Below are 27,066 nucleotides of genomic sequence, written 5' to 3'. Positions count from 1 at the left end.
TTGTTCGCGGATGCAGCGTCCGTGGTGATGCAAGGTGTTGGTGTCGCGATGATTCTCCGTAGGTGTAAGATGACTCTACTTGGCCCAACATTTCTCCAAGATGTCGGAGTTGAGATTGGATAGAGATCAACTCGTCTGTGAAACTTGGTGCTCCGGGAGAATGCTCCGGCTTCCTTGAGGTTTGTTCCCTTGACTTAGTTCGAGATCCCATAATACTCGCCTTGTCTTTATCTCGGCCGCGGCTAGAATTTTTGATCGGTGATGCGCATGGTGACCAGCTCGGAATTCTTTGGCCGCGTCTTGGGAACCTCTTACATAATCCGCCACGTGTAAACATCACTCCACGTCTTCTAAAACCTCTTACATAATCCACCACGTGCTCACTTCTTCAATCTCTTTTTTCTCTTCCTCTCTCCCAACTCGAAATTTTCTCACCACATTTTCCCAAGAAAACAAGAAAAAAAAACCAAACCAAAAGAACAATGTCTGGAGGTGTCGGTCCAACGTACAACGACATAACCTTACCAAAAGAAGAAGAACAGCATCAACAAACCCAAACACCATTAACCGGAAAAACCACCGGCTTCTTTTCATTCCGGCAACTAAACATCCTCGCAATAATCATCGTTCTCTCGGCAAGTGGTCTCGTCCTTAGAGAAATAGAAAAAATAGGCCACGTCCTTAGGCTTGACGCGGGAACCACGTCATTGGCTTCAAAACGCGGCGTTGTGCGTCAGAACTCGTCGCCTCGCTAAAACCTTCTCCGGTAAACCACATGGGAAAAATCCAAAGTAAGGAAAAAGAGTACGGGTCATGATTCTAATGTCTTTGGTACCCTTGTCCTTGGGTAAGGACGAAGGCCGTACGGACGATCTTGCCGATGGTTGCCTTGGCCGAATCGATCTATTGGTCTTCTTGTATGAACGCTTGGACGCAGTGGTTGTTCTTATGTCTTGGAGTCCTGGATGAGCTCTTGGTCCAAGTGGTTGCACCGAGAATGATCCTAGAATTGCCGGCTCCGAGTTGTCCGACGGGTGATACACGTGTCCGAGAGGTGTCCGGGTCCGGCTCGAGCGTCTTGGACGCGTGTCCGATCCCGTGCTCACATCACTAAGTGTCTCAACAAGAGATTCAAGACCAAAAAGGTTTCCCTTCTCATCTGTTTGAGTACACTAAAACAAAGAAAAACATCAAGGCTAGAAACAAGTCTTAAGAAATCAAAATGCTCAGCAAATAAAGAAACCATGCAGATTAAGAAAACTAAAATATGGATTAAGAAAGGAAAATATTCATTCTTTTCACCAAAATAAAGAAAGTTACCATTAAGAATAATCATACACACATCAAAATAAAGAAACTAAGGAGTTACCTTAAAAAAGATATCATTCTTTTCATCAATGCTGAGAGTACGATGTGTTGAACGTTCAAAAGAATTTCCTGAATATTCTGGACCATCATCGTCCACTTCACACAGTCTCTCCTCTAATGTTTTCTCATAAGTCTCAGCTACTTTTTTAGCTTTTTGATCAACAAACGATCCGTCAGCTCGAGTATGTGTCTTCATGAACACTTCGGCAAATGATACCGGACGGCCCAATTCTTCTTCCTACAAAGAAATTATGAAATGTTAAAATCATGGAAACAAAGTGTTTAGGGTGTTATAATCATGGAAACAAGGTGTTTAGGGTGTTAAAATCATGGAAGCAAAGTGTTTAGGATGTTAAAATCATGGAAGCAATATTAAATTACCATTTCTTGATGAACTTGCACATATGATTTCTGACCGGCAAGGTGTTTGTGGACTCCAAGACCACCACGATAGGAGTTTCTAAATCGCATATTGTAATTAATATGTGTATCATTTTTGTATTCCCTTTGTATTAACCGGGTAGAAACTAGAAAGTACTACTTGAGAAATTTTTTGGTGCAGTTCGGTAATTAAACCAATATTACAGCCCTATCCTAATTCAATTGGGATATTATTAACAGAATATTGAAGTGCGATTCGATAATGAAAACAAAGACTTTGGGTTAAATTCTTATTTCAATCATCTCGAAGTCCTATATAATAATAGTTTACTAGGTTCGGACCCGCATATGTGAATAATCATCTCCATCTCCAAATTATGTTTGTAAATAATTTTTTATACAATATTTTAATTTAAATTTATGAAATAATGATAGTTTCATCAATAATTAAAATTAGGAATGACCTAGGGGTCATACCAAAATAAAATCTTAACCTCATTAATTGTCAGTTACATATCTATTAAACACATGAACTGTAAAACTAAATATAAACATGTTCACAACGATTAAATCTAGTCTGAAAAGACTAAACCTTGTTTGAAACAAATAGTACAAATATTTTGGAAAGAGACCTAATATTTGTTATGTCTTATACGTACATGGTCTCAAATTCCTGTCAAACAACGAATGTTTTCTCGGACATACATGCGAGATAATATTTGTATAAATATATTTAATATAATATCTAAATTTGAACTCATAGCAGTTGAGTATATAGTTTGATTTTCGTTTGGTTTCAATCTAATTTTTTATTGTTTGAAAAAATTAAATAACAATGATTTCACTAATATTCTATAACTCAGAACGATGTAATGCAGGAAATGTTTTTTAAGTTCATATACGTCAACAAGGTGCAAGTGTCATGCATTAAGTATCAGACTCATCTCAAGGCTGAAGTAAGCACAGGACAACTGAAAAGAAGAAGCCCTAGAAGAGATTCGAATACACGAAATAACAAGTTGCATTTAGAAGACAAGTACACTTGGGGAATTTTGGTTTTATTAGTGTGCATCAAAAGGTAGTCTTTGGAGAAAGCTCTCTTAGTGAAAAACACTTGCAGGAAGTTCCAGCAATTGCAGAGTTTCAGTCCTAGGGTCTAAAGACACAGTAATGCAAGTGCCAAGTTTGGTGGTCTCTAAATGCAAGAAAACGTATGGTGGGATGAGTTACAGCTCAAGTGGTTATCATAAGCTCGAAAATATGATAAGGGAAGGCTGTACAGAGAAGTCTTAAATGTGATAAGTAACACTTGATGTCGAATTGTTTTTTCATTTTTCACAGTTACACAACATCTATAGACTATATAGGAATTTACAACGTTTCTTCTACCCCTAAGGTTCTTTTGTTCTTAGACTCCGCAAGAAAAAAAATGTGGCTTTGTAGTTGTTTTCTTCAATGTTTTTAAGGAGAAGTCTCAAATTCATTCTTCTCCGTGGTTTATTTTAGACAATATCATCTAATGATCTTTTTTTTAACTATTGACCCGATGAAAAAAAAATATGACAATTTTGTAGCTTAGATTAATATCCAATGGCCCAAACTTCTTAATTTTTAAAAAACAACTAAAAACAGAGTATTTCATTATAACTCGATAGATTTCCAGGCGAGTGAAAAAATGTAAAACCCTAGACAATTGAAACAGCAACATCTAAAACAGGAACATCTAGAGACGATCAGAGAGAAGAAGAGCGTTGCAAATACTTTGACGTGACCTTTTCCGCAACAGAATCTTCAAACCCTTTCAACGCCTCCTAGACTAAAAATACCAGTGCCAATTGCTCTTACGGTTGCTTCCGCCAAAGTGGAAACTATTGGACTGTCAAGCCTCTTCAAAGAAGACTCGATCATCTCTAGTTCGGGCTTTGTTCGCAAATCCGGAATAATCTTAAGCACTTCATTATGCATATGAAGAATCTGCCACAAAAGAGACAAATGAATCAAGAGTTTTTTAAACACAGTAAATAACACACATATTAAAAATCAAACTTACCTCCAGGAGTGAATTTAGTACACTCAAGTCCCTTTTGATTCCTTTCATTTCACTTTTTAGAATCTCAACAGATTCCATAACTTCTTTAAGAGAAGAAAGAATACCGACATTGGTTAGCTCACCACCAACATTGGCTGTCTCATTTCTACCAACACTGGTGGTCTCGTTGGCTGTCTCAGTCTCATTTGTTGGCTCATTTGTACCGACATTTGTTGGCTCATTTTTAGCAACACTGGTGGTCTCGTTGGCTGTCTCAGTCTCGTTGGTTGTCTCAGTCTCATTGGTACCAACAACACTGGTGGTCTCAACATTGGCTGCCTCATTTGTACCAACAACACTGGTGGTCTCAACATTGGCTGGCTCATTTGTACCAACAACACTGGTGGTCTCGTTGGCTGTCACAGTCTCACCAAAATTGGTTGGCTCACGTTGACTTGAGCCAACTCGTCCCTTTCTTTTCCTCCCCTCACCTCGCCTGGGCTGACTTGAGCCAACTCTTCCCTTTCCTATCCTCCCTTGCTTGATCTTTTTCTCCTGCTTTCTCTGGTTCTTCCTCTGTGTTTTCCTCTGATTTCGGCTTAGAACTGGATTTGGATTTAAAATATCCTCAGCATCAATAACAACATCAGTCTCGTCTCCACCTTCATTCCCTCCAGCAATTACGTCATCAGGCTCCCCCAACCCTCCAGCAATTACATCAACATGATCATCAGTCTCGTCCAACCCTCCAGCAATTACGTCAACATGCTCCCCCAACCCTCCAGCAATTACATCAACATGCTCCCCCAACCCTCCAGAATTTAATTCAACCTGATCATCAGTCTCGTCTCCACCTTCATTCCCTCCAGCAATTACGTCATCAGGCTCCCCCAACCCTCCAGCAATTACGTCAACATGATCATCAGTCTCGTCCAACCCTCCAGCAATTACGTCAACATGCTCCCCCAACCCTCCAACAATTACGTCAACATGCTCCCCCAACCCTCCAGAATTTAATTCAACCTGATCATCAGTCTCGTCTCCACGTTCATTCCCAACCTGATCATCAGCATTTATTTCTTGTCGCTGTTGAGAAGCATCATTGGCAAAAAGATGATAAGCCGTATGAAACGGACGAAGTGCCCGAATAATTAACTCCTCAGTGTCGTTTCCAGGTACGCCAAAAGAAGTCTCCAAATGAGACTGTATCTCATATATTGTGAAACATTTCCGTAAACATATCTTTAGCTCATCATACACATATTGGAGTTCTGCATATCTATCTGCTGTAGCCTCCATAGCTCGATCAATTTTCCTCACGCATGACTCAATGAATGCATCAGCTTCAGATTTTTCATTCATCTGTAACAAACTAATGTTAGATGTACAATAGACACAAGATGTAACAACAGAAAAAGTTTCTAACCCTTTGTTGAGCTACTTGGAAGATCTTTTTAACCTTCCTCTCACTCAATTTTCCACGGAAGATTCCAACGAGTTGCTGTTTCAATGAAAACAGTTCATCATTCTGATTTAAAAGTGTAAACATAAGGAAAAACAAGGAAAAGAGCCTACCGGCCTCGTATTGGAAAGAAAAATGTTGATTGTTTCGAACCCTTCAACACGAATCCGATTCACATCGTCTAAGCTTACACCATCGGCTCCGGCACATACTAAATCGCAAGCAAAAGGACGATATCAAAAGAAAAGAAAAAAAAAACTAACTAAAATCTACAAAAAAAACGAAGAAATAGAAGGGACTTACATAGCCGAATTGGGATTTCGTTGTTCTCCATAGAAGAATATCAACAACGATTATGGTAATCTAGGGTTCTACACTATCCGATCAGGGTTTTTGTTTCTCCCTCTCTTCTTTTCTTTAAGAAATAAAAGGCCTAAAAGTGAAGTCCGAGAGCCCACCAAAATATATATATCGAAAAGCCCAAAATTTTCAATAAGCTTAAAATATTTGCCTCTGATTTTCTAATTTTTTCATGCAAAAGGAGTCAACCAAAGTTAAGTTGTTACAAATAATATTTTCATGCAAAAGGAGTCAACCAAAGTTAAGTTGTTACAAATAATATTTGCCTATGATCTAATATTTTCATGCAAAAGGAGTCAACCAATGTTAAGCTTAAAATATTCGCCTATATAGCCTATGCTAATATTTTTAATAAGCTTACTACAACATAACTATCATATCAAAAATAAGTTGTTACAAATAATTTTTATTTGTCTAGTTTTTCCATAAATAAATTTTAAAATACATGAAAATACAAAACATATCAAATCTATGAAATTTACTCAGTTTCTTTTGGTAAAAAAAAAAAAAAAAAAAAGAAGAATAAATTCAATAAATAAATAAAATTAGTGTGACCTCTGTGATAAAGCGTCAAAAATCCCACAAAGATGTAACATGTTTATTTATTCCACAAAAGTTCCTTAAAAACTCCATAATTATATGTTCCATTCCACAGCCCAAATCTTGAAATAAATTAAATTTTGGTACAAGTAATTCTTAACTCAAAAGGTACTTACACATTTTAAGAAAATTACGTCGCTACTGCTGTTTCTATATAGTTCCTCTTTTTTCTTTTTATTTTTATGTTTAGGTCAAGAATAACTTACTACATATTAGAGCTGGAATTCACAAATCAATAAATCTAGTCAGATAAATAAAACAGCATTTTGAGGAAATTTTCAGAATTAGCGTAACATAGGGAAGAAATGTTTGGATTAATAGGATAACACTTTTGTTGGATTTCCCTTAAAAATAAAGACAAAAGATTGCTAGCTATAAGAAGTATGCCAAAACGCATGGTCACACATGTCAAGCATACTATTGTACTCTCAACTAAACGAAATAGATGTATTGCATGACCACATGCATGAACTATATGACGTCATGTTGTAAACACCATAAACATACAATTCCGGTACAATGGTTAACTGATTCCGGTGTTGACTATTGACCAAATTTCTTTTTTTTATGTATACTATTAAAAACCAAAAACATAAATTGCTATCTGAAATAGTTTATATAATTTTTTTTAACTTAAGACATATTTTATATTATATAACTAAACAATTTGTTTACATCTTTAATGTATTCATTCTTATAATTAGTAATATTAATTTTGAAGCTAAACTAATAGTTAAATAAAAATTATTAATAATTATTTTGAATTCATATATATATATATTAAATTTATATATATATATTAATTTTTCTACAGTCAAATATATTGTTTTGGAAACTCAAATTTTTGGATCTTCTATCTTCTATATATTAAAAATAAATATTGTGTGTTTTGTTGTTTACAATCAAATATATTTCTTTTATTAAATAACAAAAAACATTGTATTGAAATAAATCAAATAATAAGTTGATGTTTTAATTGCAATAGAAAAAAACTAACTTATAAGACTGGTGAAAATTATCTACTCGATTACAACTATTTTATGACTAACCCAATAAAAGTTGAGAAATTGAAAAGAAGTTAATATAATATAATAAAAATAAAAATTTAAAAATCATAATCAGGATGGTATATATAAGTCTTAGATAATTCAGATATACAAAATAGAAACTTTATATACAATCCAAAACATGACATATGTCATAATCACATTAATGATAAACGACCTATTTACTCTTCAGAAGTATCCAATTGTACCAAAACAACTTAAAGCTATGACCTCGTCTCAAATATTCTCGAATCATAAATTCTCAACTTATTTATACCCGAATCAAAAATTATCATATATTTCTCCATATACCTTGTTTAAACGGTTTACGAATCTAATCCGATAGAAAACCACATAAATCTGGTTTGAAACAAATTTTAAAATGGTTTTACCGTTCCAACTTCCCAAATTTAAAACCGCTTCTCAATTACTCGATCAAGCAGCTCTTGTTTCATTACCGCAATCATCAACATTATTCAGAAAAGACAACTCTAAATTTTGATCAAAAACATGAACCACCGACTTATCTTCCAAACTTATAATGCTACTAGCTGTAGAATCACTTTTGGAACCTCTATCAGTGTCTCCATCCTCGATTAAATTAGCGGGCATTATATACTTCGATTTCATTTCATTGCATCTGATAGCTTCCATTAAAAAACCCGCACGAATCAAAGACCCACGCAATAGATCGGAAAAATTATATCAGAAAAAAAAATCAAAGATCAAAGCTTTCGACATAAACATATAATATTATATATCGGCAAAATTTTCTTAATTAGCTGTCCTATTATGTTTCAAAAAAAAATAATTTTTTTGACATAACTTATGTTATTCTTTTTAAATTTATTATTCACTATTTATTTATTAATAATAATATAAATGCTTAGTGAATTACTTTTTTGTTTATACATGTCAAAAACTTATTAAGAAAACACGTATAATATAAGTAACATACAATGGAAAATAGTTTAGTTTTGTTAATTTTCCTTTTTGATTTAGAATTTTTTTTTAGATATAAACATGTAAATTTTATTTTGATTCAATGATATTTTCTTAGTTAGCTATTTTGAAAAAAAAAAAAAAATTGACACGTGTCAACATCTCATCAGTGTACTTGACGCGTGTCATGATCATGTTAATGGCTAATTTAAAAACCCAATTTTATATAATAAAATTTTTAATATAATAAAAAGATTACTTCGGACTTCAATTCAAGCTTTTTTCCTAAGATTGCTAATCGGTTCTTCATTATCTTTGTTTTCTTCGCATGTGCCTTCACAAATCTTGTTGCAGTACTCACTGTCCAAAATTGGCTAAGAGACATAATTTTTTTTTTTGGTGCAAACAAAGACATAAAATTTAGTATGTTAGGTTATATAGTATAATTACACGACCAAATATGGATGGCACATAGTATATTTATTTTACCATGTAGTTGTTGAGAATTTTTGTAATAGAAAAACTTTGATATGGATGGCACATAGTATATTTATCTCAGTTTTTTTAAAAATATAATAAGATTACAATTATCTTATGCTTTGTTTTACCAAGCTTGAAAATTGTAATTTCTGATCGTTAAAATCGACACGTGTCACAATATGATGAGTTACTAACTTGAATATTTAATCATTAAAATTGACACGTGTCAAGAAGAAACGACCCGACCCGTTTTAAAAAAAAAATAATAAGTGATAATATAATAATAAATAAACTACAACTAGTGGTCTCATACCCACTAGCCACCTAACCACAATCAACAGCATAATAACAATACCAATATCCAATAAATATCTAATAAAATAAATAACCAATATCCAAACATAACCAATATCAATACTAATCATAAACTAATGATCCAACAACATAAATCAAATAACCAGCATTCCTAAATAACATTCTAGGACTCAACTCTAGCAACCTAACACAAGCCAGACAACCAAGCGAACCACTAAAACATCCTCCTCATCATCGCCTTGATTCCACGATCACACTTTGCCTTTACCTGCACCACAAACACATATTGAGATGCATGAGTATTTGATAAACACTCAATGAGGCAATCCTCCCATCTACTGGGCTATACACACAAGCAACAGTGATTCCAATGTTCCAAACAATCAACACACAAAGCAAACAAGCCAGGAAAACGAACACCGAGTCGCTGGAAGGGAGGTGTCGACCAAAACCAGCCAAGTGTCGACCGACACTGGCTCAACGGTGTCGACCGACACTACCCCACAGTGTCGATCGATGCTTGCTTCACTGGTGTCGATCGACACTCCCTCTGCATCCGCGATCCAAACGAAAACGAGAGTCGAATCTCGCTTCCCAACTCCACCAATTCGCCCAATACTCAAAACCCAAGCTATATTCTTCCGTGGGAACCTGTAGCAATCAATCCCAGCAAGAAAAACACACAAACACAGCAACAAACAAGCAAGAACAAGTAATCAAAGGCTTAGCTAAGCCATGGTCATGCACTCACCTCTTTGCAGGAAGATTCAGACAATAGCAACGAATCAAACCCTCCTAGCAAGCCTCTAGATCCTTCCTAGCTCCAAAACTCTCAAGAACAGCCAAGGAATCTCCCAATCTCACTCTCAATCTCAAGAACATTTGTTTTCTCTCTTTTTCCTCTCACAAACGATAAACGGCGACCAAAAACAAAAGCCAAAACCCTTTTTTTCGTCGATTTCCACTTAAGTATCTCGGTTCAATGGTTTTCCTTAAACCAAACCGACCAAAATCAACAATTGAAGCAATCTGGTCGAACCAGAATTTAGTGGTATCGACTGACACCAAGGGTGGTGTCGATCGACACCCACCCCCAAAACGCAGCATTTGGTTCGTGGGTGTTACAGTTCTCCCCCATCAATCTAGATTTGTCCTCGAATCTCGAACAACCATCAGCCAAGGACTCCCGTGCCACCGTCTCCACGGCCAGCATTCCTCCAACCGATCTACGGAAGGTCACCTCTAGGCGATAGACTCACGCTCCAGGCGTCATTTGCTCTCGACTTTTGGATTTTCCTTTACTCATAGGCCTAAACCTTGAGTTTTTATTGGCTCCTCATCAGACCTAAGTCTGCATGCCATTATGTTGGCTCCTCATCGGGCCTAAACCCGAATGCCATAATAGATAAGGAAAATCCAATACTCGTCTCTCGGGTTGCCACCCTACAGCGCGCCCCCGGATCGTTATCCGAAGTCGATATACCAACCATACTCCTAAGCCACAAAGTCTCTGAATATGGCGGTACTAGGAAAACCTAAGTCCTCCAAGAGTCGCGAGCAAACAATTCTGAACACGTCTGAGTCCTATCCCTATCCAGGTTTCCTTCCCGGGGCTCGTGTAAAACATCTCAATGTCCTACCAACCACATATTCCCTCACTGGAATATCTCATGACCACACAAGGATCATAAACGTGCCACAAGGGCCACCACAAAGGCCAAACAAAATGTCCTAAAAAGGACCGCCACCAAGGCCAAACAAATGTCCTAAACAGGACCGCCACCAAGGCCAAACAAACGTCCTAAACAGGACCGCCACCAAGGCCAAACAAATGTCCTAAACCGGACCGCCACCAAGGCCACTCGTCCCAAAGGACCATCACAAAGACCATCTACCCCGAAGGACCGTCTAAACATGCACTCTGGCTAAACAGCCCGCCACAAAGGCCACACAATTGGCTAAACAGCCTGCCACAAAGGCCACACAATTGGCTAAAAACCCCGCCACAAAGGCCACACACGGCTAAACAGCCTGCCACAAAGGCCACACACGGCTAAACAGCCCACCACAAAGGCCACACACGGCTAAACAACCCGCCACAAAGGCCACACAATGTCTAAAAAAGACCACCACACACGGGCACACCGACTAAAAATTCCGCCACTAAGGCCACACAAGCCCCTCCAAGGCTTTCCGCCATTAAAATGGACAAATTCCATCTCACTTAAAACTTCCATTTTTAGCACTTACCATTTTGGAAAAACTTTCCACTTTTGGAAACTTCCTTTCCGGGAAAACTTTTCCCCAAAATCCCGCCTTATGGAAACTTTGTACCTCGAGCACCACCTCATCTTGTTACTGAGTCGCACAACCAACCACCCCAAGCGACCGAGTAAACAAGAGAGATGGGCTGGAATACTCCATTCCCGCTCCAGCCACGAATTACATATGGGACTAGGCTAGACAAGTTCAAGTTGCGGCTTGCTTCTCATACCACTTCTTAAACCTTTCCTTCATCCTCACCTCAGGCTACCAAGTCTGCTCCTCCACACCATCACAGTCCCAAAGGACTCTCAACAAAGGAACCTTCTTCATCCGAAGTTCCTTGATTCTCCTCTCGAGAACCCTCACTGGTCTCGCCTCCAAAGTCATGTTAGGCTGAAGATCTTCAGGAATCTTAGCCAACAACTGATCATCCTCATGGAGACACTTCCGCAACATAGAAATATGGAAAACCTTGTGGAACGAATGCATAACCTCAGGCAACTCCAGCCTATATACTACCGGTCCCACCCGCTCAATCACTCTGAACGAACCCATAAACCTCGGACTCAACTTAGTCTCTGTCAATGACCTATTCGGACCCCGCAACATGACCATCTTGAGGTACACTCTGTCTCCTACCTGAAACTCAAGATCTCTCCTCCTCCTGTCAGCATAACTCCTCTGCCTATCCTGAGCCTCCTTCATGTTCAGCTTGAGAACCCGAATCTTCTCTGAGGTCTCCTGAACAAAATCCGCCCCGAACATGCTCCTCTCCCCCACCTGAGTCCAGCATAATGGTGTACGGCATGGTTTCCCATACAAAGCCTCATAAGGAGCCATCTTAATACTCGCCTGATAGTTGTTGTTGTAAGCAAACTCTACCAGGTTCAGGTGATCTGCCCAATGGCCACCCCAATCTAACACACACATCCTCAACAAATCCTCCAGCGTCTGGATCGTCTTTTGTGACTGTCCATCAGTCTGGGGATGATAAGCTGTACTCATATGCACCTTAGTGCCCATCTCTGCCTGAAATGCCTTCTAGAACACCGAAGTGAACTTAGAATCCCTATAATACACAATGCTCGCTGGCACCCCATGCAATCTGACTATCTCTCTCACATACTTCTTAGCCAATACCGCTGCTCCATCAGTCTTCTTAATGGCCAGAAAATGTGCTGACTTAGTCAACCGGTCCACAATGACCCAAATAGCATCAAAGTTTTGTGACACTGGCAATCCTACCACAAAATCCATAGTGATCATATCCCACTTCCACTCAGGAATGGGTAGACTCTTCAGTAAACCGCCAGGAACCTGATGCTCAGCCTTCACTAGCTAGCACACATCGCACTTCGCGACCCAACTAGCTATATCCTTCTTCATCCCGACCCAGTGATAGTACCTCTTGAGATCACGGTACATCTTAGTCGCTCCTGGATGAATAGAAAACTTGCTCGCATGAGCCTCTCTCAGAATCTCCTACCTGAACTCCTCATCCTTGGGTACACAAACCCGACCGTGCACCAAGATAGTACAATTATCTGAGACCTGATACTCTGAATCCACATCCTTTGAGGCATTCACCAGCCCCATATCCTTCTCTTGAGCCAACCGCACTCTGCTCAAAAGATTTGCTCTATCAACCGCCTCTAAACCCAACGGTTCCTGAGACACAGCACACAAACTCAACGCACCGATCTCCCCTACCAGAGACTCCATCTCCTGCCATTGAGCCGAAGCTACCCTCTTCCTACTCAGAGCATCTGCAACTGAGTTAGCCTTACCAGGATGATAGGTTATCTCCAAATCATAGTCTGCCACAAGTTCCATCCACCGTCTCTGCCTCAAATTCAGCTGAGGCTAAGTGAATATATACTTCAGACTCTTATGATCTGTAAACACTTGTACCTTAGCACCATAAAGATAAGATCTCCAAATCTTCAGAGCAAAAACTACAGCACCCATCTCCAAATCATGAGTAGGATAGTTGCCCTCATGCTTCCGCAACTGCCGCGAAGCATAGGCAATCACCTTCCATGCTGCATCAACACACAACCCAAACAACCTCTAGATGCATCATTATAAACCACATAGGGTTCTCCCTGCTCAGGTAAAGCCAGCACTGGCGTAGTAGGCAACATCTCCTTAAGGCTTGCAAAGCCCTCCTCACACTCTTGTGACCACACAAAAGGAACGTCCTTCCCTGTCAACTTAGTCAACGTACGTGCTCTGCTCGCAAATCCCTGCACAAACCTCTTGTAGTAACCTGCCAAAACAAGGAAACTCCTGATCTTTGTGGCATTCTGCGGTCTAGGCCAATCCCTAATAGTCTGAATCTTCTCCGGATCTACAGAAACCCCCTCTACAGAAACAATGTGACCCAGAAATCCCATCTCACGCTACCAAAAACTACACTTGCTCAACTTGGCAAACAACTACTGCTCCCGCCGCTTCTCCAAAAATGCCCTCAAATGCACTGCATGCTCCTCAGGACTCTTAGAGTAGACCAAAATTTCGTCGATAAAAATAATGACTGACACGTCCAGAAACTCCTGAAATACGCTGTTCATCAATCTCATAAACGCTGCTGGTGCGTTAGTCAACCCAAAAGGCATCACCACAAACTCATAAGGCCCATACCTAGTCCTGAAAGTTGTCTTCCTCACATCTGCCTCATCTATCGGTATCTGATGATAACCCGACGCCAGATCTATCTTGGAGAACCAAGTAGCACCCCTCAACTGATCCAACAACTCATCGATCCTAGGAAGAGGGTACTTGTTCTTCACAGTGACCCGGTTCAAACCCCGATAATCAATGCACAACCGGAAACTCCCATCCTTCTTCTTAACAAACAACATCGGCGCTCCCCACGGCGATACACTAGGACAGATGAATCCCTTACTCAACAGATCCTCTAGCTGCTTCTTCAGCTCTGCCATCTCTGCTGGAGCCGTTCTGTAAGGAGCCTTAAATAACGGCGTCGTCCCCGGTTCCAGTTCAATAGTAAAAGAATCCGACCGAGATGGTGGTAATCCCTGCAAAGACTGAAACATATCCTCAAACTCCTCCACTACCGGAATATCGCTAACCGTAGACTTCCCCACTAACTCTGGCATAGATATAGTAACCAAATAAGCCTCACGGCCCTTCTCGATCATCTTCGCAGCCTGAATGATCGAGATCACGAGACTCCCCAAAGTCAATCTAATACCCTGAAAAACCAACTTCCCTTCTGGACGCTCAAACTCCACTCTACCCCGATAGCAATCCAAATGCACCATATGCCGATGCAACCAATCCATCCCGAGAATAACATCATACAACTCCACTGGATTGATAAGCAAATCCGCTGGCCATGACTCTCCTGCGATCTGAATATCAACTCGTCTAATAACTCTCAGGAACTTGCCTCCCACAACTCTGACAACTCCAGTACGCTCCCCGGGATCCCCTCTGATTCCCGCGCTCTCTGCACTCTCCGGAGTAATGAAGCTATGAGAAGCTCCAGAATCAAAAATAACGTGGGACTTAAACCCGCCCACCAACAAGGTCCCTACACAAACCTTATGTGTTGAGAACCTAACACTTTATCACAGGAAAAATATAAAATCTGAACCTAAAATTCACAACGTTTAGGTACCATAAATTATACATGTGATCGCCCCGGCACTGGTTCCACCAGTCTTTACAGTCGTGTAAACCCGTGGCGCCTGCTCTATCTGTGCCACCTGCTGACCTCCATGCTGCACCTGCTGCAATGCTGCCACTGCCACCGGCTGTAACTTGGGACACATGGGCCTGATATGCCCTGGCTCCCTGCAATGATAGCATACACGAGCCACTACCGTCAGAGCACTCCTCTTGGGGAAACTAGCAATCTTGTGATCTTTGCTCCCACAACTGAAGCAACTCGCACCACTCGGCCTCTGCATAGCCTCCCACCTCCTCTTGGTTCCCTATGCAGGCCTACCGCCCCTGCTAGAACCACCCTGCTGCTGAGCCCTACTAGGCTGAACTGCTGGACTAACTGCCACTGACTGTGGCCGGATATCCTCCTCAATCCCTGTTGCAGTTTCAACCAGCTCTGCACGCGTAGCATAACTCCGCCCTCTACAGTGAACTCTCAAATCATCACGTAGATCCCTCAAAAACCTCCTGATCTGAGCCTCCTCAGACTCCATAGCCCGACCCCCATAACATAGAATTCGACTGAACTCCAAGTCCAGCTCCCGCATTGATCGCGTCCCCTGAGATAACTGAAGGAAGTGCACCTCCAACCGGTCCAATGCCTCTCTAGGAAAATACTTGCGGTTGAACTCCAAGACGAAGTCAGCCCAGTTCATCTCCCTCTGCACTCTCCTAGCAGCCACTGATCTCCACCACAACTCAGCATCACCAAACAAATGATGGACCCCTATGTCCACCCAAAACTCCTCAGGACATCTCAGAGTATGGAAGTTACGTTCCACACTCGTCCTCCACGCATCTACGGCAGTAGGGTCTACACCACCCAAAAACCGCTCAGTCAAAAGACCCTTCATCTCCTTGAGCATAGAAAAATAACGTCCATGTGCTCCCACATCCGCAACCACTGGTTGCCGCTCCTCCGTCACCACTGGTGGCACTACCTGAGCCTGAGTCGGTACCACTGGTGGTAACCGCTCTAACACTTGTGCTAGCATAGCCGCAAAGTCAACACTAGGGACTCCACCCGCTGGGACTCCCACACCCGGGACCCTAGCACCACCAGCCAGTGGAGCATCAACACCACCCCCTCCAGCCACACTCACAGAATCCCCCGAAACACCCTGCGACTCGCCACCACCCTCAACTGTCACACTCTGGTCCTCGGCCTCACTAGCCTTTGGGACTCTGCCCCTACCACGACCATGTCCGCGTCCATGACCACGTCCGCGTCCACGACCAGCGACAGCACCACCTCTAGCCATCTGCACTACCACGAACAGACGACTAAGCAAACAAATTTCTATTATAACACAGAAACATAAACTCACTGTGGAATCACACAATAGGCTCGAAAAGGATGTTCTAGGACTCCATGCCACACACAGTTGACTAACTCACATAATCAATCAAAGCATGCAAATCCCAAACATCTACAGCACAAAGCCTAGCGAACCCAAACCTAGAACCGTAAGGGCTCTGATACTAAACTGAAACGACTCGACCCGTTTTTAAAAAAAAATAATAAGTAATAATATAATAATAAATAAACTACAACTAGTGGTCCCATACCCACTAGCCACCTAACCACAGTCACAATCAACAGCGGAATAACAATACCAATATCCAATAAATATCCAATAAAATAAATAACCAATATCCAATCATAACCAATATCAATACTAATCATAAACTAATGATCCAACAGCATAAATCAAATAACCAGCATTCCTAAACAACATTCTAGGACTCAACTCTAGCAACCTAACAGAAGCCATACAACCAAGCGAACCACTAGAACATCCTCCTCATCATCGCCTTGATTCCACGATCACACTTTGCCTTTACCTGCACCACAAACACATATTGAGAGGCATGAGTATTTGATAAACACTCAGTGAGGCAATCCTCCCATCTACTGGGCTATACACACAAGCAACAGTGATTACAATGTTCCAAACAATCAATACACAAAGCAAACAAACCAGGAAAACGAACACCGACTCGCTGGAAGGGAGGTGTCGATCGACACCAGCCAAGTGTCGACCGACACTGGCTCAACGGTGTCGACCGACACTACCCCACAGTGTCGATCGATGCTTGCTTCACTAGTGTCGACCAACACCAAGTGGTGTCGATCGACACTCCCTCTACATCCACGATCCAAACGAAAACGAGAGTCGAATCTCGCTTCCCAACTCCACCAAATCGCCCAATACTCAAAACCCAAGCCATATTCTTCCGTGGGAACCTGTAGTAATCAATCCCAGCAAGAAAAACACACAAACACAGCAACAAACAAGCAAGAACAAGGAATCAAAGGCTTAGATAAGCCATGATCATGCACTCACCTCTTTGCAGGAAGATTCAGACCAATAGCAACGAATCCAACCCACCTAGCAAGCCTCTAGATCCTTCCTAGCTCCAAAACTCTCAAGAACAGCCAAGGAATATCCCAATCTCACTCTCAATCTCAAGAACACTTGTTTTCTCTCTTTTTCCTCTCACAAACGATAAACGGCGACCAAAAACAAAAGCCAAAACCCTTCTTTTCGTCGATTTCCACTTAAGTATCTCGGTTCAATGGTTTTTCTTAAACCAAACTGACCAAAATCGACAATTGAAGCAATCTGGTCGAACCAGAATTTAGTGGTGTCGACCAACACCAAGGGTGGTGTCGATCGACATCCACCCCAAAACGCAGCGTTTGGTTCGCGGGTGTTACACAAAATCTGGTGAGTTTTTAACTTTAATATCTCATTATCTCTACACAATCCAAACCCACAAAACCATGCACTTTTAAAAATTAAAATTAATAAGAAAAACCTTCTCAAAAATGAAACAACAACAAACCATAGTGGTGTTTTTCTTGTTGGCCCTAATATCAACATTGAGTTTCCGACCATCGGAAGCGCGAAATACGAACCTATGTTTCACAACAGCGATAGATAACGTGCCAGGATGTTTCTATGCGGTGAAATTAGTGGCAGATGGAGATTTCCGATGGATATCTAGAGAATGTTGCGATGCAGTGAGAACACTTCCTGATACTTGCTACTTGGAAGTCGTTTTTGGCAAATGTTCTTACTTTATCTCATTGAATATGTCTCACTGGATGTTTCTTGGTCCTTTACTTCGTTTAACGTCTCAGGTTCATCTGGTTAATTTCTTCGGTCTGAAAGGTTATAATAATCATCTGGTTTTGACAATATCTTTCAATTTTAATCCAAAAAGTAGCCAACAATATAAAGCTAAGTATAGCTATCCACAGTACCTTGTGTCGGCTTAGCACATCTGCTGGTGGTGCTCGGTCATAGGTCAAAAAAAAAAAAATTACATAATTAATTATTGGCTAGATGAAGAGAATGAAACAAGTAAAAACATTAACCTGATCACGGCTTCTTCTACTAAAATGATAGCGGTTGGGAAGTAGTCAAATAAGTTGTTCTATATATATCTCCATAAGTATAAACAATTAAAATGATTATTTAGAGAAAGACGTGATACTACATTTCAAGAGTAAACTACGCATTTTCAAAAAAGAAAAAAACAAGAGCTCCATCTTACAAATCCGTGTAACTTTCTTTTATTTCCTAAGGAAAAAACATAGAAATTAACATCGCAATTATGTGTTCGTTTTTTTCTCTATATATATATTCAAGTATTCACATTTTAAAACTCATACTTTAATAATACACTCAAAAAAAGAAAAGAAAAAAATCATTCTTAAAAAAAATGTATAACATTGAGTTTTATGTTGCTCTCGGGATTATCATCAAACACTGCAGAGGCTCGAGTACTACCATACCAATCTACAAACCCCAGTAAGTGCTTAGATATGCCAAATCCGATTATGGTTTTGTTGTAGTTCAACTTTTTGATTTACAAAATGTAAATATTGAATGTCAACCAATTATTATTTTCGGTTACTTTTATATACTTTTGATCTCAATTCCAAATTTAGCAAAAGCATGTCTCAAAATAATAGAATATTCAAAGAAAATAAATTTAACCCTTTTTGGCAGTTTGATTTTAGTTTTTTTTTTCCCATTAGATTTTTGTACTGGGATTTTGATTAAAATTTTTGTTCGATTTGGATAGGATCAACTAGATTATAGGAAAAAAAAATTACTCTAGATATATACAGTATTCAAATTGCTGTTGCCTTCTTTTTGGTAAGAAATAGGAGAAGGGGTTTGGGATCTAAAGGTGACCAAAGAGATCAAGGCTATGGTAGATGGAAGTTGTTCGCCGCATGCAAGAGGGCGTTCACGTGGAAGAGGGGCACCCAATAGACCAAGCTCCCCAAAACGTTGTAAACCTTAGCAATAGTTAGTTATATACTTCTATATAATATGTGAGCTCAGATTGAGAGAAGAATGTGAAAGTTATGTGCCATTTGGTGGCCAATTAATAAATAGAAGATAAAGAGATTGATCGGGAAAAAAAAGGATCTCTGGCATGTTTTAAAGCCTTCGGCGATACCGTTAAGTTAAATCAACGGTATTTGTATAAAGTCGAAAGTAACATATGTGTAATCATCATGATCAAAATTAAACCGACTCTAATATGGTCCGGTTAAGTACTGAGTTAATTTTAATTCTAATTTTTTTTTTCAATTCTAATTTAGTTTAAAATCGAAAGTTTCACTAAACTAATATCAAATCAATTTAGATGATTTTCTTTTTTGTTTTTTGTTTTGAGGTTCATCTATGTTAAACACTCCATTTTTTTGTTGTTGATTGTGAATGGTGGAGTACTACTACATTAAGAACGAGTTAGGAAATGTAATAGAGGACAAAAAAGAGAGTATAAAATCGATTGTTGTGACAATCACTATTTTTTTGTATGTGTTCGACTACAAAACCCATATAAATAACTATCTAACAAAAAACTGATAATAAATGATCTTTTGTTTATATTGTTAAGGTATAGAGACACACAAGACACTGATTTATGTTTGGAACGCGCTAAGCCAATGCTTTTCTCTTCAATTTTATTAACAAAATTTATCTCTTACAATGATACAATTTTGTCTCGGCTCTTACTCAACCTATTCTACCCAATAGGATTGATCCCGACTAATAATGAATCTGAAACTTCTCTTTTCTATCTAACATAACATCCTGTGTAGATCTAAGAGAAGAAAACCAACCCTCTCTCTTTTTATCTATGAGAGATAAAAACCAACCCTCTCTCTTTTCTATCTAAACTCTCACCAATGTAGATCTAAGAGAAAAAAAAAAACAATTCTCTGCACACTTAATCACTACCTTGATTAACGTCACAGAGAACTGGGAACACTCCTTCTAAGCCTTATCTTTGTGGCTTCGAAGTTTACTACTGTATCAATATTCTAGAGTGCTCAACTTGGCTCGTGGCCTACTCCTAAAATATATATACATGATTTGAAAAACCCTAGAAGGCGAATCTCCAAGTATCAAGGGATAAGGAAACTGCTTGCTCCTCAAGCTTATCCTTTCCTTATTTTTCGTAGAGAATATTCTTCATATATCCAAGTGCAATCTCATCTCTATCTTCAATGCCAAGTCAACAACCTTCTTTGACGCATCATCACATCCACTCACGTCTTGCCACGTCAGCTCACACATCCATGTCATAAACTCAGGCGTCTGTGATATGATGCAGCTTCCTGATTGGCACAAGGCTCTGTTCGGCACAACGACTTGTTCCTCACAGCGAGTTGTTCCAGAATTTACATATATATCGATACAAAATGAGTATCAGTCTTTCGAATCGTCTTCAGACGCATGATGACTCAACACCAATCCCTAAAGCCCTTTCACCACTAGAGCCAAGTTGTGAGTTTCAGTAACAGCTACTTCCAATCCGTCAATATTCCTGGTATACCCAAATATTTATATGAACACGCAGCTCTCAGATCCTACTTACATGATCAATCCGTCGTTCAAAAAGTTAGACCCTTGATAAATTGCTGCTCTATGGATTTTACCACTTAGAGAATCATGATCATTCTTGTGAGCTGAAACAAATGAGCTTAAACCTGAAAACACTTAACACACATTAGCGCACACCTGCTGAAAACATACAAGCATTCTTCATCAACAATATCTATAATCAGCCTTGTGTTACATCAATCAATCATCTGATTTTAACTACACAACATTGATTTTACAACACATTTTTCATTTCAGCCATTTACACACGATCTCAGACTTCCAAACATAGTTAAACACAAGAAATGAGGGAACCAAAGAAGCAATAGACCATTAAGAGCACTCTTCTATTAATTTTTACTTCTTAAAGCAAGAGGTTTTCATACCTTGAGATTTGTTCTATGATGTGTGTTAACTGCTTGTTAGGAACTTCACCAGAAACTACCACAACCTTTTGTGAATCTTCAAAGAACAACTCTATGATCAGTGGCTAGTCTTTCGCTCTGGCATGCCTTTGATTCTCATGGTTCACTATCAACGGGAAGTAGGCAGCTGGAATTTCCTTTGGAGAGTGCATTGACATGAGTGTGTCAAGTCATTTTTTTTTTTTTTTTTTTTGACTTTTCATGATACACTACCTTAGAGCTTAGATCCAACAGACATGAATGATCTTCACAGTTAATGATAAGAACGATCTTCTGCTGAATCTCCTGATTTCTATCAGCGATATCACTTGACTTCTCAACCGCGGATATTTGTGCAATCCCTTGTTATTATTCTTCAGGGTTCTGTCAGACGTACCAGCCACATTACTTTTTTTTTTTAACTTACAAACCACCGGTACTTCTTTCAGAATGGAATGCATAATAATGTCTCTCCTCAGCTCTTTGACCTCCTCCTTCACGAAAACGTTTTACGAGATCACTAATATGAATTGGCATGACAGGCAGTTGTTTTCCACTGACTCTTGCTTAGACAGAGTGTTGATCTTTTATACACTCTAGGAATCCCTTGGCCTGTTTTGATGCATGTCCTTGTATCTGATCAACACAACTCACCGAACATATTAGATCTCACAAACACCAATGATTTTTCTCAGAAACATGTGTTAATCCAAGTCTAATGGTTTTGTAAACAAATCAGCAATTTGCAAATTAGTGCTCTAATGTTCTATTATTATCAGTTTCTCCACACTACTCTATGAATAAACTGATATTCTGGGTTCGGTAATTTAATTTTAGTATCTAATACATGATCTACAACAATATTAGCAAACAAACAATTATCACACAAAAATTGAAGCATGGTCTAAGAATGTACCGTACGCTGTTCTCAATTGTTTGATCCTCATCAGGTGACTGAAACAGGTTCCCAAGGCATTAACCTTAGATTCAACAATTGAACAAGGTACACTAACAAGCTTCTGAGCGTAGCATAAGATCAGCTTTGTTCCCAAAAGACAATAGCCACGAGATCCTTCACGGTGATGACTGGTTTGCTGGTACAACACATCTTCAGACGACTAATCAGTCCACCGTGCCAGTTACCATTTACACAATCTCTTGAAGCATCTTCTAAGATAGAACATTTCCAACTCCCATGGGTGTGGCTTCATCTTAACTTCTTTGTAACTCTCATACACTGATCAAACCTTTGTCATACTTGCATTGGTATATGAATACCTCAAACCTTGCAGTTGCTCCAAGTAAACAGTCTTCTGAAAGAATCCATTCCTAGCAATCCTGCTAACATCCATCTGATACAGCATGAAGTTATGCACACGGACAATACCTATCAGGTTTCTGATTACCTCGTGTTGAATTGCAGGTGTTGCATCTAGCAAACTCTCCTTAGAGCTTTGTATGAGCACTCATGCCTTGTTCTCCACAACTTGTCCACGTTTGTCTCTTCTGTTCTTGAAGACCGACAGACAATTGACTTCGTTCAGCACAATGGTTTTATCAGCCAGAGTATGACCTACAACGACGTCTATTAACCTAGGTGCCACCTCTATAGCTTCGCCCGTCTAAGATATATCACATTGTTGCAGTTTGAATCCATTTGCAAAGCTCTGACTTGTCACACCATTAATCTGCCCGCCATTAATCTGCCTCCGAACAACTCTGTGTAGTAGCAGCAGACACAACTACTCTGCCCTCCTGAATCCTTCCAGCAGCTTCTTGATGGATGTGATTCTCAATGTTTCCTGACTGCTGCAATTTACACTTAACAACTAGTTAAACCACTCCTTCTGAGATCTTGTCTCTAGGCATCATAGAACACTGCTGATTGAGCTCTTTTGCTTGTGGATTGGATGACTTCCATATATAACTATTATCCAAGTGCTGACCTTCGACTTGAATATTGTTGCGCTCATCAACCGCCTGACATCCTTTCTTAGTGAAGGTAACCTCTAACTCCTCATCTCACACCCAACTGCTGCAATTCAGATAGGGTTTTTACACCATCGAAAAGGTAGACAAATTCCAAAGTGGGCTGATCTTTACAAAGAGATGCACCTTTGCCTCTAATTTTACCTTCAGCTTCATCTTCAAAAGTGACCATGTTAACTAAGCCTTCTTCAAAGTTGTGTAGCCTTCCTTGATTCACAGTCATGTGCCTTGAGTAACCACTATCAAAGAACCAGTGCTTGAACGCAATATTCTGTTGATCATCAACAGTGTGCGCAACATAACAGGTCATGACACACTTCTTAATGTTTACACGCCCATATCTTCAAACATCATTGTGACACTCCTTCAGATGTGTGAGTGGTATAGTACAATTCAGACACCTGAAACAAGCAGCTTTGTGGAGGCTCTGACTTGTATAGTAACAATGACATGATCTTTTGTTCAGATCTTCGGCACTCCACAATACCAACAACGACGCAGTTTCCCTCTCAGGTTGTTCACAACAATCGTATGTTTAGTCTTCTGCAAGTTGAACTCAAACACCTGTTTGACAGCAACACCTCTGTTTTGCAGCACTTCTGTTCCATTCAAAGACCCATTAACTGCAGTCGTGACACCGCTTGAGTTTCTTCCATGGTTCCTTATACCACATTTTGCAATCATAGTACCTTTGTGAGTGATCAACCCCCTGCACAGATCTTTTGCTCCTTTACTCGGCTTCTTGTTATTCCTTAGCTGATCCTCAAGGCGTTGTCTCAACAAAGACGAAATGCCTTTTTCCTCAGACAACAATTTCTCAAGAGTAAAGACTCTACAAAACAACTCTTCCTTCTCAGACATCAGATCATAATTCTCCTTCTTCTGCAGAATCAGATCCCTAAATAGAGCGATGACTTGTTTCTCAACAGATAAGCCACCCACGTCAACCTTAGGCTTCAAACCAGACTTCTGATTCTCATCATCTTCTTTGGCTGAATCAATATCACTCCATATCAAACAAGGTTTTGTATGACCACAGCCTTGACGGTTATAACACTTCAACACGCTTCTTCTTTCAAGTGCAGAACATTCTGATTGGAAGTGTCAATAACCATGATAATCAGAACTCTGAGATTCTTTCTCTGCACCAGATCTAGATGATGAAGATCGATACTGACTTTGTACACCCTTCAGCCTTCTGAACTACTTCTTGCTCAGTACTTCTGATCATTCTTTCTCATCTGAAGGATTCTATAGTCTGAGTTTGAGTTTGAGTTTCTATAGTCTTCAGAGTGAATGATTCCTCAGCCTTCTGATCATTCTTTCTCATCTGCAGTTCATCTGTCTGAACTAATTTCACACACGGATCAACCTTCTGTTCACCAGAACTTAAAGCACATTTACCATCAGATTTGTGAGAAAGATATCCATGTGATAAGCTTCTGAGAAATTCCTTGACAAACCTCATATCCTTGTAAACCTTCTTCACCCTTCTGGTCTCCTTAGAGAAGCCTTCCAAACGATCCAAAGCTTCATTCATCGACATATACCCTTGCACCATTGCGAACAGATCCATCAGCAAGCAGCTAAAAATAGTAGATAGCGCATCAGTGTTCTGTTTTCCCTTTAACTTCTCCTCAGACGTCCACAGCTTACAGGGCTTTATTACAGTTTCTCCTCTCATGTTCGTAAGTGTTGGAAGTGACCAACCATCTTCAACAACGAACCAGGCTTCCATATCACGACTCTGAATCATCTGTCTGGTTTGTGCTTTCCAATCACCATAATGCTCAGCGTCAAGCATCAGTGGATTGTTCTCATCAACGAACTATTGTGGATTCTCCATACCTCGTCTCAAGATCTCACCTGTTGAAATGATACACAATTCTTTTATCAGGCGTCTGCTCTGATACCAATTGTTAAGGTATAGAGATACACAACCCACTGATTTATGCTTGGAACGCGCCAAGCCAAAGCTTTTCTCTTCAATCTTATTAACAAAATTTATCTCTTACAATGATACAATTTTGTCTCGACCCTTACTCAACCTATTCTACCCAATAGGATTGATCCCGACTAAGAATGAATCTGAAACTTCTCTTTTCTATCTAACACAACACCCTGTATAGATCTAAGAGAAGAAAACCAACCCTCTCTCTTTTTATCTATGAGAGACAAAAACCAACCCTCTCTCTTTTCTATCTAAACTCTCACCAATGTAGATCTAAGAGAAAGAAAAAACAATTCTTTGCGCACTTAATCACTACCCTGATTAACGTCACAGAGAACTGGGAACACCCCTTCTAAGCCTTATATTTGTGGCTTCGAAGTTTACAACTGTATCAATATTCTAGAGTGCTCAACTTGGCTCGTGGCCTACTCCTAAAATATATATACACGATTTGAGAAACCCTAGAAGGCGAATCTCCAAGTATCAAGGGATAAGGAAACTGCTTGCTCCTCAAGCTTATCCTTTCCTTATTTTTCGTAGAGAATATTCTTCATATGTCCAAGTGCAATCCCGTCTCTATCTTCAATGCCAAGTCAACAACCTTCTTTGACGCATCATCACATCCACTCACGTTTTGCCACGTCAGCTCACACATCCATGTCAGAAACTCAGGCGTCTGTGATCTGATGCAGTTTCCTGATTGACACAAGGCTCTGTTCGGCACAACGACTTGTTCCTCACAGCGAGTTGTTTCAGAATTTGCATTTACATATATATCTATGTTAAATACTCCCTTTTTTTTTTGAGTTATGAATGGTGGAGGCATGGAGCACTATGACGTTAAGATCGATTAGAAAATGTAATAGACGACAAAAAAAAAGAGACTTTAAAATCGATTTTTGTGACAATTAATTTTGTTTGTATGTGTTCAACTATAAAACTCCAATAGATATAAATAACAATCTAACAAAAAACTCATAATTAATAACTATCATGTTTTTAATATTAGATATATCCTTTTGACCAAAAAAAAAAATTAGATATATCCAAATTTACATTTAAATACTCTTTATTTTTAGAAAATAAATATTTTAAGATAACATTTATTTTCTAAAAGCATTGCATCCCCAAATGCATGCAAGATTGCTTTTGCATAGGATGGAATACATTAGTTAGAATGTAGTAGTTTATTTTGTTTTTATCATTGAATGTTCATTTGACTAACAAAAACTCAAAATACAGTGGTAACTTAATTCTTTAAACTATTTTTTTGGTATACTATATACTTTCAACATTTTAGATGTCAATTAGTTGCTGTATTTTTTGTTATTAATATTAGTTCTCGATGTCAATACTTGAGACTCGGGGAATAGTTGGAACCTCCTTAACCATGGCAGAGATAAACACTTTTACTCATTTTGTTAATGTGTTTCTTAGAACAAAACTTCTCAACTTAATTAGTCTAATTATCCAATTCATGTGTATCCAGGAATTAATATGCCTATTTCTCATTGGAATGCCACCACATTCCAAATACTTCGAAATGAACCCGTAAAATAAGATGCACCTTTTTATGTTTAGTTGTGGCCTTGTGGGTATGTAAAACTGAGATTTACCTAATTTTACACAAATCTTTGTAAAAATAACTAGAATAACACTTTCGAATTGGATAACTAGAGTAAACCAATATTTCTGATAAAAGACTCATTAAAATATAATAAATATAATACTAACCATTAAATATAGATTGAATTCTCAATGTACTACTTGTTGTGAAGGTGATGTTGTGATACCACTAGTAAAAAAGATTTGTATAGTTACTAAAAAATGTGTAGGTATAACTAGATTTATGTAGCTAAAAAAAAT

The 27,066-nt window shown here is 39.2% G+C and overlaps 2 protein-coding genes across 2 annotated transcripts; one reads left to right on the top strand and one right to left on the bottom strand.

Moving 5' to 3' along the window:
* Nucleotides 1–3,347: 3,347 nt before the first annotated feature.
* Nucleotides 3,348–5,608, bottom strand: LOC147935252 (uncharacterized). Its single transcript, XM_087476502.1, has 5 exons — nucleotides 5,544–5,608; nucleotides 5,354–5,451; nucleotides 5,205–5,279; nucleotides 3,800–5,140; nucleotides 3,348–3,723 (listed from the first exon to the last, which is right to left on the bottom strand). The coding sequence occupies exons 1-5, from the start codon at nucleotides 5,572–5,574 to the stop codon at nucleotides 3,541–3,543; spliced, it is 1,728 nt and encodes a 575-aa protein (XP_087332628.1). The 5' UTR covers nucleotides 5,575–5,608; the 3' UTR covers nucleotides 3,348–3,540.
* A 12,146-nt stretch (nucleotides 5,609–17,754) lies between these two features.
* On the top strand, nucleotides 17,755–18,227 carry LOC104728797 (uncharacterized). Its single transcript, XM_087472920.1, has one exon. The coding sequence runs from the start codon at nucleotides 17,775–17,777 to the stop codon at nucleotides 18,225–18,227; it is 453 nt and encodes a 150-aa protein (XP_087329046.1). The 5' UTR covers nucleotides 17,755–17,774.
* Nucleotides 18,228–27,066: the final 8,839 nt, after the last annotated feature.

The sequence above is a fragment of the Camelina sativa genome, chromosome 11 (assembly GCF_030686135.1).
Source record: "Camelina sativa cultivar CO46 ecotype springtype chromosome 11, ASM3068613v1".
In the NCBI taxonomy this organism is placed as follows: Eukaryota; Viridiplantae; Streptophyta; class Magnoliopsida; order Brassicales; family Brassicaceae; genus Camelina; species Camelina sativa.
Note: the sequence above shows the minus strand (reverse complement) of the source record. Positions and strands in the feature narration are given on the sequence as shown.

What these genes read in the sequence shown, in the direction of transcription:
- LOC147935252 (XM_087476502.1), bottom strand. Translation starts at nt 5,574, where the DNA reads ATGGAGAACAACGAAATCCCAATTCGGCTAT. An exon ending in TTCTTTCCAATACGAGGCCG is followed by an intron (nt 5,280 to 5,353) that starts GTAGGCTCTTTT and finishes TCATTGAAACAG; the next exon opens with CAACTCGTTGGAATCTTCCG. An exon ending in TACTAAATTCACTCCTGGAG is followed by an intron (nt 3,724 to 3,799) that starts GTAAGTTTGATT and finishes CTTTTGTGGCAG; the next exon opens with ATTCTTCATATGCATAATGA.
- LOC104728797 (XM_087472920.1), top strand. Translation starts at nt 17,775, where the DNA reads ATGAAACAACAACAAACCATAGTGGTGTTTTTCTTGTTGGCCCTAATA.